Here is a 22,743-nt window from a genome sequence, read left to right on the forward strand (position 1 = left end):
GTGGCAAGACCTTTACCAGGAGTGGCAGCTGCCTCCCTGTGCCACCCATCTAGATCCGCCCCGATCATTTGCACTCATGATTAGTAACAGCATCATGAGGGACCGGCCGCTCACCTGGAAAAATGAAACTTCCATCCATCCATCCATTTTCTTCCGCTTTATCCGGGGGGCCGGGTCACGGGGCAGCAGCCTCAACAGAGATGCCCAGACTTTCCGATCCACGCACACCTCCTCCAGCTGTTCTGGGGGGAAGTTTCAAACTTATTTAAATTAAATGTATGTTAATGATGATTTTAAAATGTATACATCCATAGTCGCATATTCATCTACATTTAAAATCAGTATTTTGTACTGTAACATCAACCTAGCCCAGGGATTACAAGTAGAAATTCGCATTTTTGCTATAACCTGGTACAATGCACCTTTCCTTTAAATTGTGCACTATCCCTGTCTAAATAAAAAACATACCATACCATTAAGCAAATATAATAAAATAAAAACAGTCAGGTATAGGCAAGTTAAAATGTACACAGAAGCTTTGTGGTTTTTATGCAGCCTTTTGGTTATCTAAAACTTTTCAGGCCTCACTTTTTCCTCAAGTCTATTTGAATAGCGTGCAACTTTTCACATCTTTGGGCGACATCTGGCGGGGTTTCAATATTACATATCATATGCTAATACACTGCATGCATGTTTGAAGTCCATAACATGCAAATTCAAGTTCGACTGTTATTTTATCTAAAAGAAACATGATACCTTTAGATAAGGCCAACTTCCCGCATACGTTGTGCTCATGTTGCCGTTTACAATCGCAAAACCATAAACTTTTGTGACTCCTGTCTTCTTTGTTTACATCCGGCTTGGGCACCACGCGCTCAACTCTATACTCTCTTCTGATTGGCTCTGCCTCCCCTTAGCGCCGCCCAACACCAGATTAGAGCGAAAAGTTTTTTTTTCCTCTTCTTTTTTTTTTTTATTAAAGTAAATTTGAAATATAAAACAGAAAATAGAGAGCTCATATCAAAACAACACACAAATAAATACAATAAAATAAAAAATAAATTTAGCTAATTTAGTTCGCTTCAGGGGATTTCATTGAAGAAGTCTTCGGAGAACTTCAAATGTTCAAAAGTAAATTAAAGTGCGGTTTGGGTAAATTATGTTATAATAAGTGTAACCGTGAAAAATCTAGCATATACGCAAAAGTACGAAAATATTGACAAACATTTCTGTTTTTTTGTTGCCTGTTGTAGTTTTTTGGGGCAGGGCGAGCGCATGCGCAGTAACTATCTGGAGTCTTTATTGGCGCCAGCGGCATCTCTCCAAAGTTTGGAGTTGGACCCAAAGAGGTGAGCAAACTACAGCTCTTTGGCCTTATTCTGACATTTACACTCAATGTAATCAGCCATTTTAGTCATCTGTAAGATTATATCAGCAAATAAGCCAAAGAAAACTTGGCAAAAATGATATTGTGTGTCTCTAGGTCCAGTTTGGCTGACATGGTTGAGTTTCTGCTACTAGCATTGCCAAAACCTGTTTAAATTGATTTACTTTCACCGTGGTGTAGCCTAACATAGAACTGAAACTTTGGACTATGGCTGGTTTATAATGTAGTTCACTCCCACTCTAAACTTTAAATTACTTTCATTTTGTTTAAGGTTCTTAAACACCTTCTAATCCACATTATTTTAGCTGTGATCTGTTTTCAAAACAGCACAGTGTTTTTACTGACTAAGCTGATATATTGTTTAGTCATAACTTATGATACTGACTGACTAAGCATTCACTTCCTTCCTGCTGCTGCTGCTGCTCAATGTTTATAAATAACCTCAACTTTGTTTATATGCTTGCAGATCACAACAGCCCAAACTATGACAAAACGCAGGTAATTATGGGGAAGTCCAATTACCTTGACTTTATTCTGAAAAGAGAAGTTATTTGTAAGTTTGGTGTAAACTTGACCAGGTTTTTGTTTTCTTTTTGCAGTGGTCGTTTTCAAAAAGGGTCTCAACATGTATCAAGACAAAAAAACAAAGCCATAAGGGTAAGAAATGAAATGCAGCATCAGTCAAATTTGTATGTTTAATATTAAATTAAAAAGTATTCTTCTTATTACGCATGGTATAGAAAGAGAAGGATTTAATGATTTGAATTCTATTAACTTGTACGTCTTATTTATTTCTCCAGAGCAACAAGAAAAAGTCCCAGCCTCCTTTAAAGCCAAAATGTGAAAAGGTAAACAAGGCTCATATTGTGCGTTATGTGGCCTAATCCTAAATCTTATGTCGTTTTTCCAATTTTCAGAACGAGGTGATTCTTGAAGGCGTCGCTGCTCCTTGTGTCCTTGTTTCGTCTCCTCCAAAAGTACAGAATTCTGCTGCCGAGCCAAACTACATGAAGATTTCCTCTGGCAATTCATTCACATTACTGCATCCGTCTAATCGAGTGTAAGTATTTATGCAAGATCTGCGTATTCAACTGGGTTAGCTTTATTGTCAGAGAATCAAAATGGTGTAACTCTCAGACTCTTGGATAATAGCTGACACTTTCAAGATTCAAGATTTTTTAATTGTCAAACCATGTGAATGATTATATTTCTCTTATCCTTGATTGTTGAGCGGCGGGTGTGGGAGGGAGGACGAGGAGTTCAGCTTCCCGATGGCCTTGTGTATGAAACTGTTCGTCAGTCGACTGGAACTGACCCGTAGATTCCGCAGTCCTGAAGGCATTACCTTGAAGAGACTGTGATGGTTGTGAAGGGTCCCCGGTGTTTCTGATGGCTTTGTGGGTGAGACGAGGGGAGAGGGGCTCCGCAGATCTTCTCTGCTGTTCTCACGATGCGCTGGAGGATCCTTCGGCAGGAGGCAGTGCAGGCGCCATGATGGAGCTGGTCAGGATGCTCTCTATAGTCCCTGTGCAGCAGTTGGACATAACGGAGGCTGGAACTCTAACTCTTCTCAACTTATGGAGAAAGTAGAGACGCTGATTACTTTTCTTGACCAGTGATGTAGTGTGAATGGTCCAGGAGAGCTTCTCTGTGAACTTAGTGCTGGTCACACTCTCCACTGCAGCACCGTTGATTGTTAGAGGAGCTGGACCCGCGCTCTTCGAAAGTCAACAACAATCTCTGTTCTGTGTGCACCAGTGTTAATTTCGTCGACTAAAATATTTAGTCTTGATTTTAGTCAAAGTGTTATTTTTGCCGACTAAAACTAAATTAAAAGTTTCTCATGAGACTAAAACTATGACTAAAATGTCCCAATATTTTAGTCGACTAAAATAAGACTAAATAAAAATGAAAAGGAGAGACTAAAATCATCCAAACTTCTATTGACCATCTGAAAGATCAGATCATGTAAATTCTCTGGCAAAGGATCAGCTATTTCATGTGGAGCAGAAACATGAAGCAGATGATGATTATGATTATAATGAATATTATAAATGCAAAGTCGACTAAATTGACAAGCAATTTTAGTCGACTAAAACTAGACTAAAATTGAAACGTTTTTTTTGACTAAATCTCGACTAAAATTAAATTACATTTTAGTCATAAGACTAAAACTAAAATAAAATATGTTGTCAAAATTAACACTGGTGTGCACCACATGGCCAGACTGCTCACCTCACTCCTGTAGTTTGACTCATCAATTTATTCAGTATATGCTGGGTTTAACTTGGATTTTGCTCATTGGGCATCAGACTATTTAACGATATCAATTCATGTCAAGCATAAAAGTCAATTCACAAACTTCACTTAAGTCACATAGCAGTTAGGAAACCATATATATATTGCGATTTGGTGCTTTTCTGTGTTAAGGCAGCTCTGTGCTCAAACTCACCTCCTGTTTTATGTAAATTGTCTTTTCTTGCCGTTGCTCAGTTTGGATTCCGGCCATGCCCACAAAAAGAGCTTCCGTTTCATGCTCAACCATCCCAAAATCCTTCCCGATATGAGGTCCATCCTGATCGACTGGTTAATAGAGGCAAGTGTTCATATAAAACCTTCACGAAAACAAACTGTTTCTTTATCTTACTTTATTTTTTTTCCCAGGTGAGCGAGGCCTACACCCTCCACCGCCAGACGCTGTATTTGGCGCAGGATTATTTCGACCGCTTCATGTTGACGCGGAACAACATTGACAAAAGCCTCCTGCAGCTCATCGGCATCACCAGCCTCTTTATCGCCTCGAAGATGGAGGTGAGCGAGTGGGGAGACCTGGATTTACAGTGGACATCTGCAGCTGTGGATGTAGTTTATCAACCGCTTCACCACTACCTGAACCGAGCAGTTTGGCTTCACGCAAATCTAAAAGCTTCTTGAAAAAAGTGCCAAAATAGCAACAAAAACATTTCGAAAACAAGGATGAAAATGCGACAAAAATGTGACGAGGAAGTCAAGAAAAAGTGACAAAAAAGAACAACAGAAAAATGACCAAAAAATGTTTTAAATATGATGAAAATTTGGCAAAAATGTGATGACAAACCCAACAAAAAAAAAAAGCCAAATCAGAGAAAAGTGACAAAAATATGATGAAAATGTGGCCAAAATATGAGGGAAACCCAACAAAAAAAGCAATGGAAAAAAATGTCAAAATGGTGACAATGCGGCAACAACGTCGGGGAAAAAGCTCTATTTAGATTCATTTTGTAGGTCTTAGTTTTCAAATGAGGCGTGAAACTGGCCTACAGGCTGTGACCCTATGGATTTGGGTAAAGCTGCATGGCGGGGGTTAAGAGGTTAATGAACGCTCATTTAGACGTATGGTTATAAATGCATCTATTGTCTTTTCTTATGTTCTAGGAAGCCTGTCCTCCCAAACTGTCCCAAATGGCTTATGTTACTGCCGGGACGTATTACGAGCACGAGATCCTTGAAATGGAGCTCCTCATTTTAAAGGTAAATTACGGAAAAGTTTTGACTTCAGATGATGAGTAAGAAAACAAACTTTTTTTTCCCCCCCTCCTCAGGTTTTACGGTGGAATCTTTGTCCCGAGACCGCCCTGTCGTGGCTTCAGCTTTTTTACCAAATGGTTTCGATGAGCAGAGGCTCTGATCTGCTGGAGCCGCAGTTCCCTCAGGACACGTTCCTACAAACGACCATGGTGAGGCTGCACATTATGTTGTGTGGAAACGATGGAAACGGCTCGTACTGATTGTCATATTGTGCGTTCAGCTTTTAGATTTGTGCATCATTGACACGAACTCGATGGACTTTGAGAGCAGAGTTTTAGCTGCTGCGGTTTTAAGTCATTTTGTTGAACAGTCAAGAGTGGAAGACGTGTCAGGTAAAGATTTCTATGTTTTATTTAAATACAATGTTGTGTTGTCGTTGTGTCCTTGGGCAAGACACTTCACCCTACTTGCCTCCAGTGTCTGCGTACATTGGTGTATGAATAGGAGTTTGAATGAGTGACTGGTTCTTTACTGTAAAGTGATTTGGGTTTGATAAAGGTAGAAAAGCGCTATATAAGTTGAGTCCATTTCTAATTTAACCCTAAATGGTAAATGGACTCAAGTTTTAGACATAATTTGGTTTATTTATCGGCCTTTGGCGCTGTTTGCTCACCTAAAATTTCATAACTTTTGCCCCTTGTATCATCAAGTGTCCTTTGAGTATTAACACTATTATTTCGCCCATTAAAATCAAGGATTGTGTGCATTTTCGCCCAGGTTTGTCCAAGGAAATGCTCCAGCCCTGTATAAAATGGATGGGCCCTTTAGTAGCGGCGGTCCAACAGTTCGGGAAAGTACCACTGAAAAATTTCAAAAACATCAAGCCAGAAGATCAACACAACATCCAGACGCACACGGACTACCTGACCATGCTGGTGAGCGGGACAGCCTTTTTAGTTTGTTGGATTACATTATGAAAAAGGCTTGAAACAAAGACGTTAACGGGCTTCGATTCTGGTTTAGAGCTGAGGGGCGTTGGGAAGTAGTTTCAATGTACTCTACCAAACCTGCAGTAGAACAGGTTTTATTTATGTGAATTTCCAATAGTCCTGAATTTCGTGAGCCAGTTTTACAGAGGCAGGAACAAGCCTAACCCATCTAATGTGCAGTTTTTATTTCAACTTCCTTTTATTCCAGGACAATGCGGGTAAAAAGCGGAACAACCAATTTCTAACTCCTCCAAACAGCACGGAGAAGATGCACTGAAGGTGAACAATGGACCAAAAACGGTTTCCTTCAGGATGAGCTGGAGTCGAGGTCTCAAAACTGAAATGTTTTTTTTTTTTTTATTGTGACCAAAGATGTTTTTTGCTGCTTAGTGTTTTTTAAGCTAAAATTGTACAATTGTTTATCATCAAATGTCCTCAGGGCGTTTCAGGGTACTTTGAATTGTTACTTGCTTTTTAAACCACTGTCAGTGTATAAAGATAGGTGCTTTTTTTATTGTGAGAGGTGCTTTTTTTATTCTGTAACTCGGGGCATTCATAGTTGTTGTTGTTGTTTTTTTATTGAAACAAGTGTACAAATGGACTGCTGTATTTATGAAACCCCCCCAAAAAATAAAATGTACATTTCCACCTTGATGGGATATTTTTTTTCATTATGGTTTTTTTTTTAGAAATACAGTTTGGCCATGGCCTGTAAAAATCTCTTTTTCCTCTTTTGAGCGGCGAGTTGCAGCACCTCCTCAGAGTTACTGGTGTTCAGCTCACTCTGTCCAATCGCTTTGACCTGGAAAGAAGTAAAAAAAAAAACTGAACTACTGAACTTCAATACCATGTTTAAGGAGGTTGAATAAAAGAATGTGACAAACAGGAAAAATTAAATCTAAAAGTGGACATGACCTGTTAAAGCTTTCTAACCTCTTAACCCCCACCTGAACCGAGCATGTTTTCTCCAGTTTGGCTTTACCCAAATCTAAAAGCTTCTTGAAAAACGGCGTAAAAATAGTGATGAAAAAAACTGTCAAAAGAGCAACAGAAAATGCGACAATACCTCAATAAAAAAGTGCCGGAAAAGCAATAACTCAATAAAATAAACTGACCAAAAACACAAAGAAATCAAAACAAATGTGACAAACAGGCCGATAAAGCAACAAAAAAAGTCAGTTTTGTAGCTCTCAAAGCTTTCAAATGAGGAGTTTCTCTGGGCTATAGGCTGTAAACTCAGGTCAAGAAGCTTTTAGATTTGGGTAAAGCTGAACTGGAGAAAACACGCTTGGTTAAGGTGAGGGGTAAGAGGTTCAAATCAAACTTTATTTATAAAGCGATTTGCACATTACAACATTTAAAACACGCCTGGCACAACCTCCCATCCCACGAATATATACAAACGTTGTACACACACACACTCAAACTTTCACCCCAATGTCTACGCACTAACTCACACACAGAATAAAATAAATGGATATATAAGGCTGGGTACGGATGGACAGGTGTGGAAAACCCATTTGAGGAGCCGTCTGCACCGGGAGCAGCAGTCCACAATTACTAAATCAAGGATTTTGCACACAAAAAACACCTACTATTACCACATGGCATTTGGGTTAATTTCACTTCCTTATTGCACATGGGCACAGTGGCACAAAAAGAAGTAGATTTATTTTAGCTCACAAAACTGCCACTTCCTCGGTGTAAACTGATTATTACAGTTACCACAGGCATTATCTAATCAAACCAAGAAATAATATGGAAAAACAACTATGCTTCTATCAAAATATAAACAACTTACTGCAATTTGTCTCTTCTCGGCCTCCCCTCGTTTGTGGTGGATGTCTAAGTACAAGTCAAGGATAACATTTAAAAAACAAGTGATTTGTGAATGACTTAAAGAGGTTGAGGTTTAAGGATACGGGTGAGGTACTCCAGGATGGTGACGTCCCAGATGTAATCATAATACGAGTCCATGGCATCGTGACTGGAGAGATTTTAAAGTTAATTGTGTAAACGGAAAATTAAACTTATTGACTTGAGTGAGTTTCACCTGTTTTGTTCCTGAAGTGCTTTAAACGCGGTCATGTAGTCCACTTCTCTCAAAAACTGGCAGAGGACCGCCACCTGTGAAAAAGTAAGTAAAAGATAGTCGGGATAAAATATTTGAATAAAATCACAGCCATATCATTACACGATACTGACCTGTGTGTGGCAGTTCATCATCGAACAGCACTTGATCATCCTCTTCAGCACCTACAGACAGAATGTATGTCATTTTATCACTGCCAAACTTTACAAATGCATTACAGTCTATCACAACAAAGCAAGGACAGATGCACGATTTAGGAAAGAGACCATTCATAATGAAGTTTTCAAATGTTTAAAATCTCACCTGATCCGTGTAGACGTCCGGTGGAACAGCTTTAGTGAAATAATCTGAGGACACCGCCCCCGCCTGAAGATAGAAGTTCAGAGCAGCAGAGTACTGGTTCGTCACTGGAGAAACCACAGGGAAAATGTCAGACATTTGGTTTAAATGCAGTAAACAAAGGGGAAATAGCCTGATGATCCGTTTTTATTCAGCCTTTATTCAACCAGGAAAGTCTCACTGAGGATCGGAATCTGTTTCATGGGAGTCCTAGCCTCAGAGGGCACCCAATTGGACATGTTTTTAGTGGTGGGGAAACCTACGCTACATCTTTTCTTAAACTTTTAACATGACGAATGTTTGTGGTGAACTCCATTGGCCCATCAAACTCAACCCAGTCCCGCTGATGATTTGAAAACTCCTACGATGATAGAAAAACTCATGGGGCAACTGCGAGCTTCCACAAACTCTCACCAAAGTAAATGTCGGCCTGAGTGATGAGCCAGGACTGATTATTGGGATTGAGAGTGAGAGCGTAGGACACCAGCTCCTTCACCGTCACAGCCACCGCCTCCACGTCCACAGCCTGAATACTGAGAAAACACAACACGCAGTTCACAAAAATGAAAAACATTTATCTTATTCCAAGTTGTTTCTTCTTACTTTGCAAGAGTTTGTGGCCAAATAGAGAGATGTTCTGCTGTGACTTCATTCACGATATCGTCCTGTGGAAAAAAGCATCATGTGATTGGGTCTATGTATTCTGAGCAGCGAAATATGACACTTTAGGTTCTTACCCGGACAATACTATGGAGTCGCACGAATAGTGAGATGAGAGTCGTCAAAACTAGTGGCTCCTGCAAGAAACATATCATTATTTAGTTTTTTCCCCCCAGGTATTTAGTCATTCTGTTTTAACTTACTCTGAGTTTCTTTATGAATGTGATGAATTTGCTCCTAAAATAAAGAACAAAAGAGGGAGTTATTGCCTAGTATAGGGAGATACAAATCCCCTAATCTTCCCAATAAGCCGTTTGATTATTGCACTAAGTTATTGATTATTGCAATAAGTTGTTTAACCTCTTTTTTTCACTTGAAGGATTGATTGAGATCTAATTCCTAGCTTGCTTTAGGCTTCAAAATCTCTTTTTCTTTGTTTTCCTACTACAATTGGCTTTATATCCTTCAGGTTCTTGAGGGACAGTAACAGTGACTGACCTCTGCAGGATCCCCATGGAGGACTCCCTGTGTCTGATGAGCCCCCGTCCGTCGCTGGTTCGCTTGTGTTGAACCGAGACGCTGCAGATCTGAACGACCACCTCCCACAGCTCCTTGGCCGTGCGCCGACTCTCCTTCGGCACCGGCAGCTCCTTACACGTGGACGCCAACAACTGACCCACCTGGAACAAAACACCCACAAGCACGTTTAACACCAGCAGCAGGGCTAATTCTGTTCACACTGTTATATTCAGTTTCATCATTTATGCCGATAATGCAAATAATCTGTTATATTTATTGTTTGAAAATTCGACACTGTGGCTCTACCTTGATGTACGGGTTGTTCATGACCAAAGAGGACGGCACTTGTTTCGTCAAGTAGTCGTTCTCTCTCCAGTTCAACATGAAGGCGACGCATTCCTCTCCAACAACCTGACGCAACGGCAGATCTGGAAAACAAGATTGGACAAAAACATTTCTGGTTGTTGGCCAATTGCGGTAAGAACATACAATATTTTCAGCTATTTTGTGTTGAGTCTTGAATCCAATCGATCTGCATAAACCTTGCCCTTGTGCATATTTTATATAAATGCTAATGTGAGCACTGCCTTCAAGGGGACGCAGAGCCAGCAAGTCATCAGAGTTCAAATCTGACAGTCCATTGCAAACAATATTAATAATACTACAAAAATCATCAAATACCGTGAATCCTCATCTCCAGGTACCCTCTGACCCGGCTGACCAGGTCCGAGGGCGGTCGCTCTCTGCTGCCCTCTGTTGCTTGGCTCTCGTGAGCGCGGACGTCCAGCAGCAGCATCTCATTCAGCATCACCTGCCTCAGTTTAGGAGAGAACTCTGTGACCAGCTCCAGGCTTGCCGAGAACAGCTGACGCGCGTGAGCAAAGTCCTGAGGGTGTATGTAAAAATTTGTACAATATGTAAATAGAGCAGTTTAAATGGCGACTCTACAATTCTGGTAAACTAAACACATTTTTTTGTTCAAAAAGAGGTAGATTTGGGTAAAAAAAAAATAATATGAGAAAATAAAATGCATTCAATATCCTCTTGTCACCTACAGTGTAAATCTTTGGAGCAATTATGAAACAATATTGATTCAAATTATACTTAATGAATGGGTATTATTTCCAGGTATGATGTTGCTATATCAATTATGGCTCTAAATATAATGTTATGAAATTATTCTGTCCTTGCACCTTGATGGAGATGCAGTGCAGTCCTTTGGCCATGAGGATGTAGACCAGGTCTTTGGTCAGGTTGTCTTTGATGCCAAGGATCACATTGATGTAATCAGAAGGAACCTCCCACTGAGAAAACACACACAAAATATCCAATTATCAAATTTACTGAAAGCAAGTAATCGACTCCAAGTTTATACACTGCTTATTTGCTGCTTTTTAGCTGCAGACCTTGCTGTTGACCTTCCAGAAGGGGCGCTCTGCCAGCCCGTGGAGCTCGATTAGCTTGGTTCTGATTCTGCGTGGCTCCAGAGACAGAATGAGCTCCTGCTCGAGCTGCCCAACGTTCACCGAGGCCGAGGCTGACGAGAGACAACTTAATATTACACAGGAATAAACTACTTGTAAACAAAGACGTATAATTCTTTGTATATTGTTGCTTGAAGCATAGTGTTAATGCTGCAGATGTAGTACCTGGGATGTCGTAGAAGGAGGGCAGTTGTTTGGCGCTGAGGTTAACTGTAGCCGACTTCCTCCTCATCAGCTCCAGCAGGACTTTCTTTTGCTCCTCACTGAGCAGCTCCACGAACAGTTTATGAGACGACACCAAGAAGACTAGGGCCTGGTCCTCCAGACGTTCACACAGAGTCCTGATCAAAAACCAAACCCAGTTCCATAAATCATGTCGACTTTACAATCAGTAATGGCAGTTATGCAAATGTCAGTGGAAGATTGTCATGGAGGTTTTTTTCCTTGAGTGTCTTTAAAACAAAGTATTTTACCTGAAGAAATTCCCCATGTTCACTCTGGATGTTTCAGAGGCCTCCTTTTCAAATGACCTTGTGCAAACCTATAAAAGATATGTGATTAGATTTGCACCATGAGTTACTAAAGGTATTACTTTAGATATTAGGAAGCTACTGTACACATTTTAAACCCGAGCGAAACAGTACCATGGTGTAAAGACTGGGTTACCTCTAAAATGAACTCCACCATGTGTTTGCTTGGCCTTAGAAGCAGCTGATGGAAGCGAACGCTGAGCACCTCTCCCTCTAAAGTGTCTCTGACCGCGTTACAGATACACAGCTTCTCACAGACTTCATCCAGACCAGACTCCCTTCATGAAGAAATTGACAATGCTTTTAATAATTAATATAAACATTTTGTATATTATATTTTATTTCCTTATTTCTTTTTGCCAAGCTTTGCTTTATTTAGAGCCAAGATGTGTGAATGACTGTGTTGTTTAAGCAAATATGTCCTGTACACATCCCCCAGTTAAAGAAAACTATTGTCAACCTGTATGAATTTTGCAGCTTGATTTAAAAAGTCTGCCTTTTCTCCACAACAGTCTTTTGAATAACTATTCCGAGATTGATTGAATTCTGCTATAACTCTCCCAGCCCTCAAGAGCATCACTTGTATTCATAATCACTGTTTACTTCATAGCCCTTACCCTTGTTGAACTTTGTACATGAACTCTCTGAGGACAGATCTTCTGAAATGAGTGGGAAGGCTGTGGGTGACATTGTCTTTGATGAAAGCCTCAATCACAGCCTGGGGAAAAACAACGGAAATATTAAACCTGGAGCATATTCACCAACAGTCTCTCTCAGCGTTACAATGAAAAACTATTTGATAACATTGACTGTAATTCATCTCTTTCCCTTGACCTGGTAGTTGCGGGCTCTGATGAAGCTGTTGATCTGGTTGTACGGAGTGGTCTGAGAGTCCGAGGGGTCGCTGTCTCCGGTCAGTGCCCTGCAGGCGTTCCAGTATCCCACCAATCGTTTCTCATCCAGATGGACATGCACCGGAGAATCCAACTGAGAGACATCATATACAGCATAATATAGATAAACATTTGAAAATTAAATGCTCTAGTGTAGGTATTTCTTTATTTTCAGTCAATGCATGAATTTGAGGATAGAGGATTTACTTTCTTGAGCAGTTCTTTGGTTTGTCTGAAGTGATCTCTGGCTTTCACGTAGGCAGGTTGGTCTGTGCTGCCTTGTTGGAAGAAAATGCCACCTAAATCATAATGGACCTAAAACATACAGAATAATTTGAATCGATTATTGCATGTTTTACCCATTATAAGCAATCCACATTACATTATATATAGACACCACTGCATAGCTATTAGAGTTTAATAAGGGGACACACGTAGTACTGTGGTCAGGTCTTGCCTATCTTTTTGAATCCAATGTAGTTAACTTTAGTAGACATATGTAGTTCTTTTATCCAGCCATCAAAAGTTACATTAATTATTCAACTTCTGATCAACGGATATAAAGAAATGTCCAGCTGTCTCGATTAATTGGACTATTTAATTATCTACCTGAATCAGTATGTCTGCTTCTTTTCTCATAACAAAAATTGGGACACTGTTTCGATACTTCTGGACATGATGTAACTGTATCATGTCTGACCTGGCAGTGCAGTTCGTCAGCACTGATGCAGAGACCGGCAGTGGAAGATTCCGTTTCACCGTTCGCAGCAGCATCTGAGGCCAGCAGCTCCAGTGTCCTCATGGTGTGAACATAAAAGTCCTTCTTCAAACACAGAGCGCGCTCAAGGACACTGATCGAGTCTGCAGACTGCTCCTTTAGCTACATGAAAGAGAACATAAATAAATCATAAACTGCCTATTATATAAAAAAAACAGATGGTATTACATTGACAATGCACTCACCACAGTCAGAATGTTGTCTGTCATCTCCTTCTCTTGTTGCACAATGTTCAGCCTACAAAAACACAATCATTTAAATACATGGGCTATTGTGCAATTTAGCAATTCCTATTAAAAAAATAGCTATTAAAATGAATACGAACTCATTAAATGTACCAAGCATTGTACTGAAATGGACCACAGTATGTCTTTTTTTTTTTCTTTTTTCTTTTTAAATAAACCCATTTCTGTCAACAATGGTTAATATCTAGTGTCTACTTTTAGACATTACTTACATGTTCATCTGGTGAGGTCCTGGTTTGGTCTGCTTCTCTGGAAAACTGCTGAGGACAATGGTTCTGATCGCCCTATAAAACGGTCATGAATGCAATTTACCATCAAAAAGACTAACTCATTAGAAAATAAAACGCAAGGATCGTTTCTCACCAGCGGTTGTAAATTATCACAGCCATTGCGGTGGTGGGAGGGAGAGTGGACAGGTCCAGGTCGACATGCTTGACTCCTGGAGGCACTTTACTCACACATAGCAGCTCATTCAGCAACATGTTCAACACAGGGATAGTCAATCTGAAAGAACACAAGATTTCAAGATTATAATACAATTGGTAGAGTTATTATAAAAGTGTGCGTCTACTGAAAAGGGTGCATATTCAGAGGAAAGAAACATGTATTTATCTCCTTTGATGACAAAGTAGGTTTTATACTTAAAACCAAACAATCAGGGAAGGAAGGAACCATGGATAAGGCAAGTATCAAAAATGAGTGCTCATGTTCATTACCCTTTTTCAAGAGCATCCAGGTCCCACTTCATGTGAGCGGCCACTTTCAGAGCGAGCAGTTTGAGGGTGCGGTTTCTCCTGTTGTCAACCGGAGGCTGGACCTGGTTCTGTTCATTCACTGAAGGCTTTGATGCCTGCTCCAAAAACTGCACAATCAGTTGCACTGAAGGAGGATCTATAAAGAAAGAAAATTCAATGTTAAACTGTGCAAACAGTGAATTACTCCAACATAACATTTGATGGGATTGGTGACCTGGGTTTTGTTTCTGCAGATGCTTCTCCAGCAAAGTCCCATCCAGCAGAAACTCAAACCATGATGTTTGAAGAGGAGAACTGGGCCGGCTGTTCACTGCAGCCACTCGATCAGCTGCCTCGGAACTCATCTTCCTCTGGACAAAAGTAAACCACACAGTCAAAATGAAAGTATTGGTTGTCATCATCATTTTGGGTTTAAATCAGTTCAATATTGCAATAACAGACAGCTTAATATAATATGACATTTACTACATTTAATTAAGGACAGGACAGTGTGCATTTTAGATCTCTGTCAATGATCTCTGCATAATAATGTCAATTAAATGTTATTTTATGTGACTAAAATATCATAGAATTGGTATAGGTTGCAAGCATGGACAAAAAACTTCGTGTATGAGTTTTTAGTCTCTAAAAGAAGCTGCTATCAAGGGATTGTAGATATTTGGGATCACCAGAAGGGTGATGTTTGGATCTTTTTACACATATGTACATGATAAAAGTCTATACTATATTGAAATGAAACACTCCATTCATTCGCTCTGTTGTGTCTGATGCTAACAACAAGGCTAATAGTACATGCTATCAACATAACGTTGTAGCGCTAGACTCCAGTCCACATAAAAAATCGAACTCTTACCTTTAGTTAAACGTAAAAACAGCTAAATAAAAACGCGTTAAAACAAATAAATCTAAAAAAGTCTCGAAGCTATAGAAACACTCTTTTGCTCACATATTTCTTTATGCTGCTCATTCTCAATCTGCTGTAGTGCTTCCGTTTCCGCTGCGTTGTCAAGGAAACGTCTGAAGCGCAAGGGTTTCGTGTTATATTTTATTATATTTAAATATTATATTTACGATTTACTTTTGATTATGACTAGAATGGAAACCTAATAATAAATGCAAAGAATAAAATATATACAAATCGTTCGAAATAAAATACACTTTTCTTTCCTTTTGTGTAAGCCTTATACAATTCACGGCCTGAAGTTACTACAAATTCAGTGTCAAGTGTGTTCATTAGTGGTTCATAGATGCTCAACTGGTGCAGCTCTGTAATTTTCATGTCCTTGTGTATTTGAAAATGACCTACATGTGTGTGACATTGACCCAGGTGGCAGTAACAGACACATAAAGTGAGTGTACTTCTATTTATTGGTTTGCATATACTTGTCTCCCACCAGTCGGTAATGTCACTCACTACATGGTCAATTGCACAGGACGGTTGGACCAGTAGCACCGAATACTTCAGGTAACAGCAAAAGATGGAAAAATACATAACAGAAGGCAGAGACTTAAAGACAAAGTAAATAAAAGAGTATCTTCAAAACCAGCATAAAGTACTCTGAAAGTTCATAGACGTGATTTTGGTCATTTCCTCAATAATTTCCTAAGTTACAATGAAGAATGACATGGCGCAGCATCAAAGACAACACAAGGAACATAAAGACAGTGTGCATACAAGAGGCAAAATATTAGCTTCAGTTCAGTCAAAAAATTATGTTGACCAAACTTATGAAATAGAGCAAATCATTATTTATTACAGATTATTTTTTTAAGATTAATTAAAAGTTAAAAGGTACTTTTTGAAATATTGGAAGAACTGCATCACGAATAGCAAAATCCATCCCAATGACTGCAAAAGGTCTAAAAAGCTTTCTACTGCATAAGGCAACTCTAAAAGGCATTGTTTTTTTTAGATTTTACGACATTTTATAATATTACTTCCCTTTCATAATCAGCTCTCCTGGATACCATTTTACTGTCCCGGAACATCTCATTTTAAGCAAAACATAAAAGTCACATTTTAAGGCAACCATAAACATGATAAAAGAAAAAGAAAACAAACAAATATAGATACTTTGCATAAAGTTTCACATAGTGACTCTTTTAAAAGTAACTTGTAGCAACAGTACAATGACATTTTATGGCATAGCTCATGTTTGTTTTAAATAAGATGCAGTGTATATGACATGAACACCTTTTTCACAAGCCTCTGCAGTTTTTAAGGAGTGTGACATACATGTTGTGCCTGTATTATGAGGCACAAGGCCGGGGTCAGTACTGAAACGAGATGACGGAGTTGACTTTATAAACGTGGTACGACCGGTTCCAGAAAACTCGAGTGAAGTAGTTTGTGTACGGGGAGTAGTTCATTTTGACTTCGCTGCAGAATCTCCTGTGTTTGGAGAATGAGTACATCTCTCCTTTGTCATACACCACCTGTAGAAGACAAAGCATCACAATCACAATACAGTTTGGGATTACACGTTATTCTATTTTTTTACAAAGAAACAGAGGATACATAGTAATCCATTTGTGGAATATGCCCATGTGCACAAACAAAATATTTTAAATAAACAGCTGCAGATATTGTCAAATAAGACAAATATTTACATGTCCATTGGAGATGTCCAGCAGGTCTTTGATCCGACATCCTCGATAAAGGCTGAGCTCGTTACAAATAGCCTCCTCTATGATCACATAGTTTGTCTTTTGACTTGTCAAAATCTTGTAGACCTCTTCAGGGGACCGCATTGCATAGACCTGGAAGGGCTACAAAAGGAAACTCACTAGTATAAGAAAAGTTTTTTCTACCAATATATACAATTAATCTCACATCTTCAGTTCTCCGAAGCAGGCTGATGTCTGAGTAAAGCGGCAAACTGGTCACAATAGACCCTGAACATAACTTGACTGTTCCCAAGAGCTGAGGGCTGCCTGCAAACACTGCTGCTATAGGAGCCTGTGTCCTAAAAGAAGAAAGCAGCTCAATTTACTACATTTTCAATAATAGAAAAGAAGAGAAAGAGAAATACCAAACTGACTTGATCCAGTTGATGAGTTCCACTGTATCGGGGTCATAAAACTCTTGTAGATCGACCAACTCTGACATGACACGAGGGCAATACTGCAATGCAAAAAATATGACAGTCTTTAACTGACATACAATGGGCCTTAATAGTATAAAGGTTTAAAAGCTTCGTACTTCTCTCCACAAGCTAAAGCAGATGATTGTAGGAACCGCTGTGCTCAGGGTCAAAGACTGTAAAATACAGCACATATAGAGCAATAAGAAGTACGTTCTTCTATTATCTTTACAGATTAAACTTTACAAGTTTTAAAGAAAGACCGCTTACCAAAACTATAGGGTCGAGAGATTTCAGATTTAGCCACTTAAACAGAGTCATCCACAGCTTTGGTGAGCAGACGCCAAACGCAGTAAACATACAGACGTATGGCGTCCACAAATACTTGGTACTATTGTGGAAACAGATAGAACATACTGTAATATCACTATTCCAATGGACAGGAGCATCATATTGTTTAACCCCCCCCCCTCAGTTTAACAGTTTATTTGTCCTGTGTGGGTCATAACGAGGCCTAAGGAATGTTCTGGTGTGAACGATAGACTTATAGACTTACCCATCAAAGAGCAGCGCCAAGCCTCCAAATAGCAGTGTGTGAAAAACATGGTAGGTGACCTCTGGGTGCTCTCCTATTCGGCCATCTTCGAATTTGAGTTGGTCTTTCATAGGTTGCCCCCTGGGGACGAGAGTATGTTCAACCCTCTTGAAATCATAACATGAATGGATTTGTAGAAAGTGAATGCCTTGGTAACTGACCGGAGTCTCTTATAGATGATTTCCAGTGTGGACAGAAGGCAGACAGCGAGAACCAGGAAGTAAAAGGGTAAAACGGAGGCTTGGGTCAGTCTGAGAAACAGGTCCTGTCCTGGTCTCTGGAAACCATCTTGACACAGAAGGAAGTTTGTCACAAAATCACTGGAAAAGAATAAAATTTGTGGTTAACAAAATTTTTGCATCATCATGAGTGAAAATAACAGGCATCACATAAATCTGACTATCCGTGCTGCACAAAAGCTTAATGAATGCTCGGTATTGACTAAGAGCTCAGATAATAAGCTGGGGACAAAGTATTCCTCAAAAAACAAAACACATACATTTCTGATGTGTTTTTAAGTTGTAATGAAACTTACGTGGTTGAGTTAAGCCCAAATTTTGCTTCAAGGAACTTCAATATGAAGTCACTCTCAGTCACAGGCAACAGTTTCTATAATAAATAAAAAACTGATGTCATTAAAAACATAAAGTGACCAATAGAAGCACAGTACAATATGATAAACAGGTACCTTAATCAAATAATTGAAAGTGATACTTGTTGTGAAAACTAGATAAAAGTGGAGAAAGAGTTTAATTATTCTGGCCATGACGGGACCCCTTTTCATGTTTTGCTGAAAGAGAGAAAACATTTCAGTTGCAAATAGTCTGTAATTGATTGATTTTAGAGTAAATAACTGAAGTAAAATTAGGGAAATCTTTACTTGAAAGTATCTGGCGAGCACTGAGCCGAACAGCAGACTGAGCAGAGGGGAGCTGAGCAGCGCTGGGTTTTGAAACTGACACCAATACGCCGAGAGCAGAGCGATGAGGTACAGCTTGTGCATGTCAGCGACCTGCAAGATGAAACAATCATCAACAACGTCAATTTTAGCCTCATCAATCTGCAGTTGTTTCACAAATGTATCAGGCTTGTCTAATATGATCAAAATACAACTTTTTCACCAGAATCAGCAAAGGTGTGTTTGGAGCAGAAAGGGCACAGAATTTTATGGAAACCTCTGTCCAACATTTAAAGGATGGATCGATCATGCTTTGAGTTGTGTGGCAGCCAATGGAACACGGAACATTTCACGAGTCAAGGGAACAATACTCTACATACAATTAAACTCCAACAAATTCAAAAAGCAAATTGGAAAGCCATCTGGGAAAAGGTTAAAGGCCCTATACCTGATTTTTTCATTTCAAACAATGGAAGAGTAAACCATTAAATTCAAATGCTGGTTTAGGTACAAACTCATCAAACATATTTCTAGAATACCAATGCTTCACAGGGACATGTTTATAGGCACATTTCACAATTTGCAGAGTCACTTTTCAGGGTCACTTTCACAAAAATGTTAGAAAACTATCCTGCAAGCTAATGAAATTGATACAAATGCTTTATAATTAGATCTACAGTGTTATCCCCACAAATGTCTAAGTTTACAAAATACTGAAGGAAGACAAAACAAATTTCATTCCATATACAAAAAAAAAATCAGGTATAGCTCCTTTAAGTTAAAAAGAGGATGAGAGCATGATGATTCTAAATACACCACAAAGTATTTGATGTGCAATACCTTTCTAGGAGGGACCAGGTCAAAGGAGTCAAGGAGAAACAGACACAGGGCTTGGATGAAAATCACGTAGTGGCTGTGCTCCCAAACCAACAGGAAGATGAAGGTGACAGCACTCATCATGAGATAACAGAGCGTCTGCAAAGAATTACATTACAAATGGATTAAGATTGGATCTCTGACATAGCAGTAACAACAACTTCTCAAGTTACTAGAGCTCTCTTTTGCTTCATCACCATCAGTGCATGTAAATATTAAGCAAAGTAACTATGTACACAGACAGATCTTACATCTTACAAGGTTTGCCGTGTGCAATACAACAACAAATGAAGGGAAAGTAAAACATATTCAAAATAATTGGCACATTTTCTTTATTGATTTGTAGCTTGGGACAAGGGATTTTAAAATACTAGAGAACATTGAAAGAAAAGCCTAAATATGAGTAAAACGCAGTACCTCGGTAGCAGAGCTGATGTTGTTGCAAAGATAACCGGTCAAAGCTGCCACTTGACACGAGAAATACGGCAGCGCCCAGTTTTCTCGAAGAGGCACAGCATCATCCACTCTGGTCGTGTCTGGTCTGTGGAGATCGTGAAGATTAGCCTTTTCAATGCATCAATATAAGCCACTTCAGAAACAATGAGCTGAGAAACCTACCTGTTTATGACATACCAGGCCACAGCCAACATACCAGCCACCCAGGTCCGACTCAGCACCCAGCTGCTGACAAACAGAGCGGTGACGTAGACCGCCTGCAGCCCAAACACCGTCCCAATGTAGAAATAGATAGGCTCCACCATGTCCTAGAAAGAAAGTTGGAACTAGTTGGCACGGATATACAAAAAACAGCATTATTAAATACTAAAAATGAACAGCTCGAATACCGAAGGTTTAGAGTTTGAGGTGATGTGAGTCCAACAACAAAAACATTTTATTTTATTTATCTAGTCAATGGGAAAAAAATAGTCAATGAAAACATTTGTCCTGTCCTCTCAATCTATTCAAGCTTGGAACAAACACAAAAAGGTGCTCGTGACACCTTGTTGATGGATATAAGAGGGAAAAAAAGGTAAATAGCAAAAGAAAACGACCTTACCTCACATTCTAAGAGTTTGTAGGTGAAGCTGGTGAGGAGCTCTGGATACAAAGACAGTCGCTCCACTGCGTTAATGGTTTGACCAGACACTGTCCTGTTATCCACAGTCAGCTCATAAAACCCTAAACAAAAGAAATATATATTCATTTATTGATAAACATGATATGAGGTCAAACAGGTAATCATTCCTGTGTGATTAAGAACAAAGTACCTCTTTGAAAGGAGGGAGCAGCTAACATTTTCTTGTAATAGTAATAATACATCCCGCTGCCAGCCTGGAAAGTGATTTCTCGCTCCAGTTCCTGTGGCACAAAAGATATTGAATCAAGACCCAAATGCATAACATAAGAGGAAAGAGAAGTAAAGTATTAAACATTAACTTCCACCTGTCTTGCTGAAAACCAGAACTTCCTGTCGTGATAAGCCGATAGATAAGCTGCATAGAGCACCCCACAAGCCACAGCTGCTACACACCCGAAGACACCTCTCACCAACCGCTGCACAAAAGTTGCTGCGAAAAATACATAGATATCGGTTAGCATTAAGTACACGTTGGTACTATGTCAAAATAATGATAATATGTCAAATTTATATGTGAAATAATGATTCTAATAGAATTTCTTTTAAACTTTTCGCCATTGTAAGACGACAGATAATGCAAAAGTACACTATAAAGAAAAATGATCACGTGATAGTTACATTTTCTCCTGCATTTCCTTTCTGGCTGTTCTGATGCATCTGATTCTTGATTCGAAATCTCCTCATCGTTGGATAGCTGTTCGTCGGTCTCATCCTCACTGTCCTTTTCCGCATCTGGTACAATGACAGGATACTAGCAGGTATAACTTGAACATACACTTAAACACTAGATCTAAAAAAAAAAAAACAGGAAGCAGGATACATAACTTGTAAGGCTAGCTAGGTTACTCTCTTACCATTTGTTTTCGTCTCTTCACGTTGATCTTGCACGTCATCAACTTCTTTTGATCCATTCAAAGTCTCAGTCTTCCTGCCTCTCAACTCCGTCATGACTGAATTGGTCTAATGTACAATGTTATGAGACCAGCATGCTAGCTTATCCACCAGTGCCAGCAAACCCAAGCTTTTAGGAGAATTCACCTGCCGCTGTACGAGTGTATGAATGACAAGCCGATTTATTCCGCTTTCTTTTCCTGTAAATTATTTCCTGAAGCAGCATGCTCAGAAATAGTTGCAAAGATGCATTTGTGGGTGTGATGTTTTCTTTGCAGAGGCAGCAACACAGCGCCAGGAGGACTGAGGGCAGGGCGGAAGTGGTGACTCTGAAAAGCAGCGAACAAGAGAAAACTTCCTCCACCACGACGTTACTATGGTAACTGAGAGCAGAGGTGGCGGAAAAGCCAGAATAATACTTTGAAATAATTTAACTCAAATAAAAGTAAAACGACACAAACAATTAATGAAGTAAAAAAAATAAAGCTACTTCAGTGCGGGTAACTGTTTGAGCTAAAAAAAAAAAAAAAAACGAAATAATTCTAAAGAACAAGGTACATTGATCTACATAAAAAATAAACGATCTATTTCATTGATCAAAATTAAGCATTTTCCGCTGAAATATTTACTCAGTGGAAAAAGCAACAATTATTTTCACTCAAAAGTACAGATACTTCAACATAGTTTTTACTCAAGTAGAAGTAAAAAGTACTGTATGATAAAACTACTCTCAAAAGTACTTCTTTTTTTTTTTAATGTAAAAACTGCATGTACTTGAGTGTACTACCCGCCTCTGCAACTGAGAGTATTTTGGTTTAAAGAAAGTTTACAACAATCCTGCAAAATCCGGATGTAATTATAAAGCACACAAAAAGAGTTAAACTCACAAGAATTCATTGTAAAAATACACCTAAATGCCACTCGTTTAACCTTTCTGTAGTTGCTATGGAAACAGAGATAAGATAAGATAAGATGAGATAAGATAAACCTTTATTGATCTCACAAAGGAGAAATTCACTTGTTACAGTCGGCGTTACTTCAGTCTTATTGTACAGTCTGACAGCAGTGGGGATGAAGGCTTTGC

General features: G+C 39.3%; 3 protein-coding genes across 5 annotated transcripts; 1 reads left to right on the plus strand and 2 right to left on the minus strand.

Annotated features, from left to right (window-relative positions):
* Positions 1 to 1,275: 1,275 nt before the first annotated feature.
* LOC306973480 (G1/S-specific cyclin-E2-like) lies at positions 1,276 to 6,182 on the plus strand (the record flags this gene model as incomplete). The annotated part of the gene is made up of 11 exons (XM_079570404.1): positions 1,276 to 1,327; positions 1,854 to 1,885; positions 2,188 to 2,235; positions 2,305 to 2,447; positions 3,881 to 3,983; positions 4,052 to 4,198; positions 4,802 to 4,897; positions 4,969 to 5,103; positions 5,175 to 5,286; positions 5,672 to 5,829; positions 6,092 to 6,182. The coding sequence occupies 11 exons, from the start codon at positions 1,276 to 1,278 to the stop codon at positions 6,158 to 6,160; spliced, it is 1,095 nt and encodes a 364-aa protein (XP_079426530.1). The 3' UTR covers positions 6,161 to 6,182.
* A 280-nt stretch (positions 6,183 to 6,462) lies between these two features.
* ints8 (integrator complex subunit 8) lies at positions 6,463 to 15,170 on the minus strand. 3 transcript variants are annotated; one of them, XM_079570886.1, is made up of 28 exons: positions 15,125 to 15,170; positions 14,393 to 14,528; positions 14,140 to 14,314; positions 13,787 to 13,927; positions 13,636 to 13,707; positions 13,364 to 13,415; positions 13,101 to 13,280; positions 12,608 to 12,715; positions 12,342 to 12,494; positions 12,125 to 12,225; positions 11,644 to 11,785; positions 11,451 to 11,518; positions 11,143 to 11,318; positions 10,900 to 11,030; positions 10,687 to 10,797; positions 10,175 to 10,379; positions 9,800 to 9,921; positions 9,473 to 9,654; positions 9,178 to 9,211; positions 9,052 to 9,111; positions 8,918 to 8,979; positions 8,729 to 8,847; positions 8,279 to 8,382; positions 8,089 to 8,139; positions 7,937 to 8,010; positions 7,806 to 7,870; positions 7,685 to 7,728; positions 6,463 to 6,685 (listed from the first exon to the last, which is right to left on the minus strand). In XM_079570886.1, the coding sequence occupies exons 1-28, from the start codon at positions 15,143 to 15,145 to the stop codon at positions 6,569 to 6,571; spliced, it is 3,006 nt and encodes a 1,001-aa protein (XP_079427012.1). In that variant the 5' UTR covers positions 15,146 to 15,170; the 3' UTR covers positions 6,463 to 6,568. The 3 variants fall into 3 exon arrangements, with proteins under 3 accessions (XP_079427012.1, XP_079427013.1, XP_079427014.1); XM_079570887.1 differs by having other exon boundaries at positions 15,032 to 15,169; XM_079570888.1 differs by having other exon boundaries at positions 14,987 to 15,146.
* Positions 15,171 to 15,497: 327 nt separating this feature from the next.
* LOC306973860 (putative C-mannosyltransferase DPY19L4) lies at positions 15,498 to 21,980 on the minus strand. The gene is made up of 19 exons (XM_079570923.1): positions 21,623 to 21,980; positions 21,387 to 21,500; positions 21,074 to 21,198; positions 20,899 to 20,989; positions 20,688 to 20,809; positions 20,249 to 20,394; positions 20,048 to 20,171; positions 19,595 to 19,729; positions 18,737 to 18,868; positions 18,545 to 18,646; positions 18,392 to 18,465; positions 18,018 to 18,176; positions 17,818 to 17,937; positions 17,532 to 17,652; positions 17,381 to 17,437; positions 17,220 to 17,302; positions 17,012 to 17,144; positions 16,789 to 16,947; positions 15,498 to 16,614 (listed from the first exon to the last, which is right to left on the minus strand). Exons 1-19 carry the CDS (start codon positions 21,714 to 21,716, stop codon positions 16,450 to 16,452), a joined length of 2,256 nt encoding a protein of 751 aa, XP_079427049.1. The 5' UTR covers positions 21,717 to 21,980; the 3' UTR covers positions 15,498 to 16,449.
* Between the last annotated feature and the right edge of the window lie 763 nt (positions 21,981 to 22,743).

Source organism: Gobius niger (assembly GCF_951799975.1).
Source record: "Gobius niger genome assembly, chromosome: 14".
Lineage (NCBI taxonomy): Eukaryota > Metazoa > Chordata > Actinopteri > Gobiiformes > Gobiidae > Gobius > Gobius niger.

What these genes read in the sequence shown, in the direction of transcription:
- LOC306973860 (XM_079570923.1), bottom strand. Translation starts at nt 21,716, where the DNA reads ATGACGGAGTTGAGAGGCAGGAAGACTGAGACTTTGAATGGATCAAAA. An exon ending in TGAAGAGACGAAAACAAATG is followed by an intron (nt 21,501 to 21,622) that starts GTAAGAGAGTAA and finishes TCATTGTACCAG; the next exon opens with ATGCGGAAAAGGACAGTGAG. An exon ending in TTTGGGCTTAACTCAACCAC is followed by an intron (nt 18,177 to 18,391) that starts GTAAGTTTCATT and finishes ATTCTTTTCCAG; the next exon opens with TGATTTTGTGACAAACTTCC.
- ints8 (XM_079570886.1), bottom strand. Translation starts at nt 15,145, where the DNA reads ATGAGCAGCATAAAGAAATAT. An exon ending in TCAGAGCCCGCAACTACCAG is followed by an intron (nt 12,226 to 12,341) that starts GTCAAGGGAAAG and finishes GTTTTTCCCCAG; the next exon opens with GCTGTGATTGAGGCTTTCAT. An exon ending in CTCCTTCTACGACATCCCAG is followed by an intron (nt 11,031 to 11,142) that starts GTACTACATCTG and finishes GTCTCTCGTCAG; the next exon opens with CCTCGGCCTCGGTGAACGTT.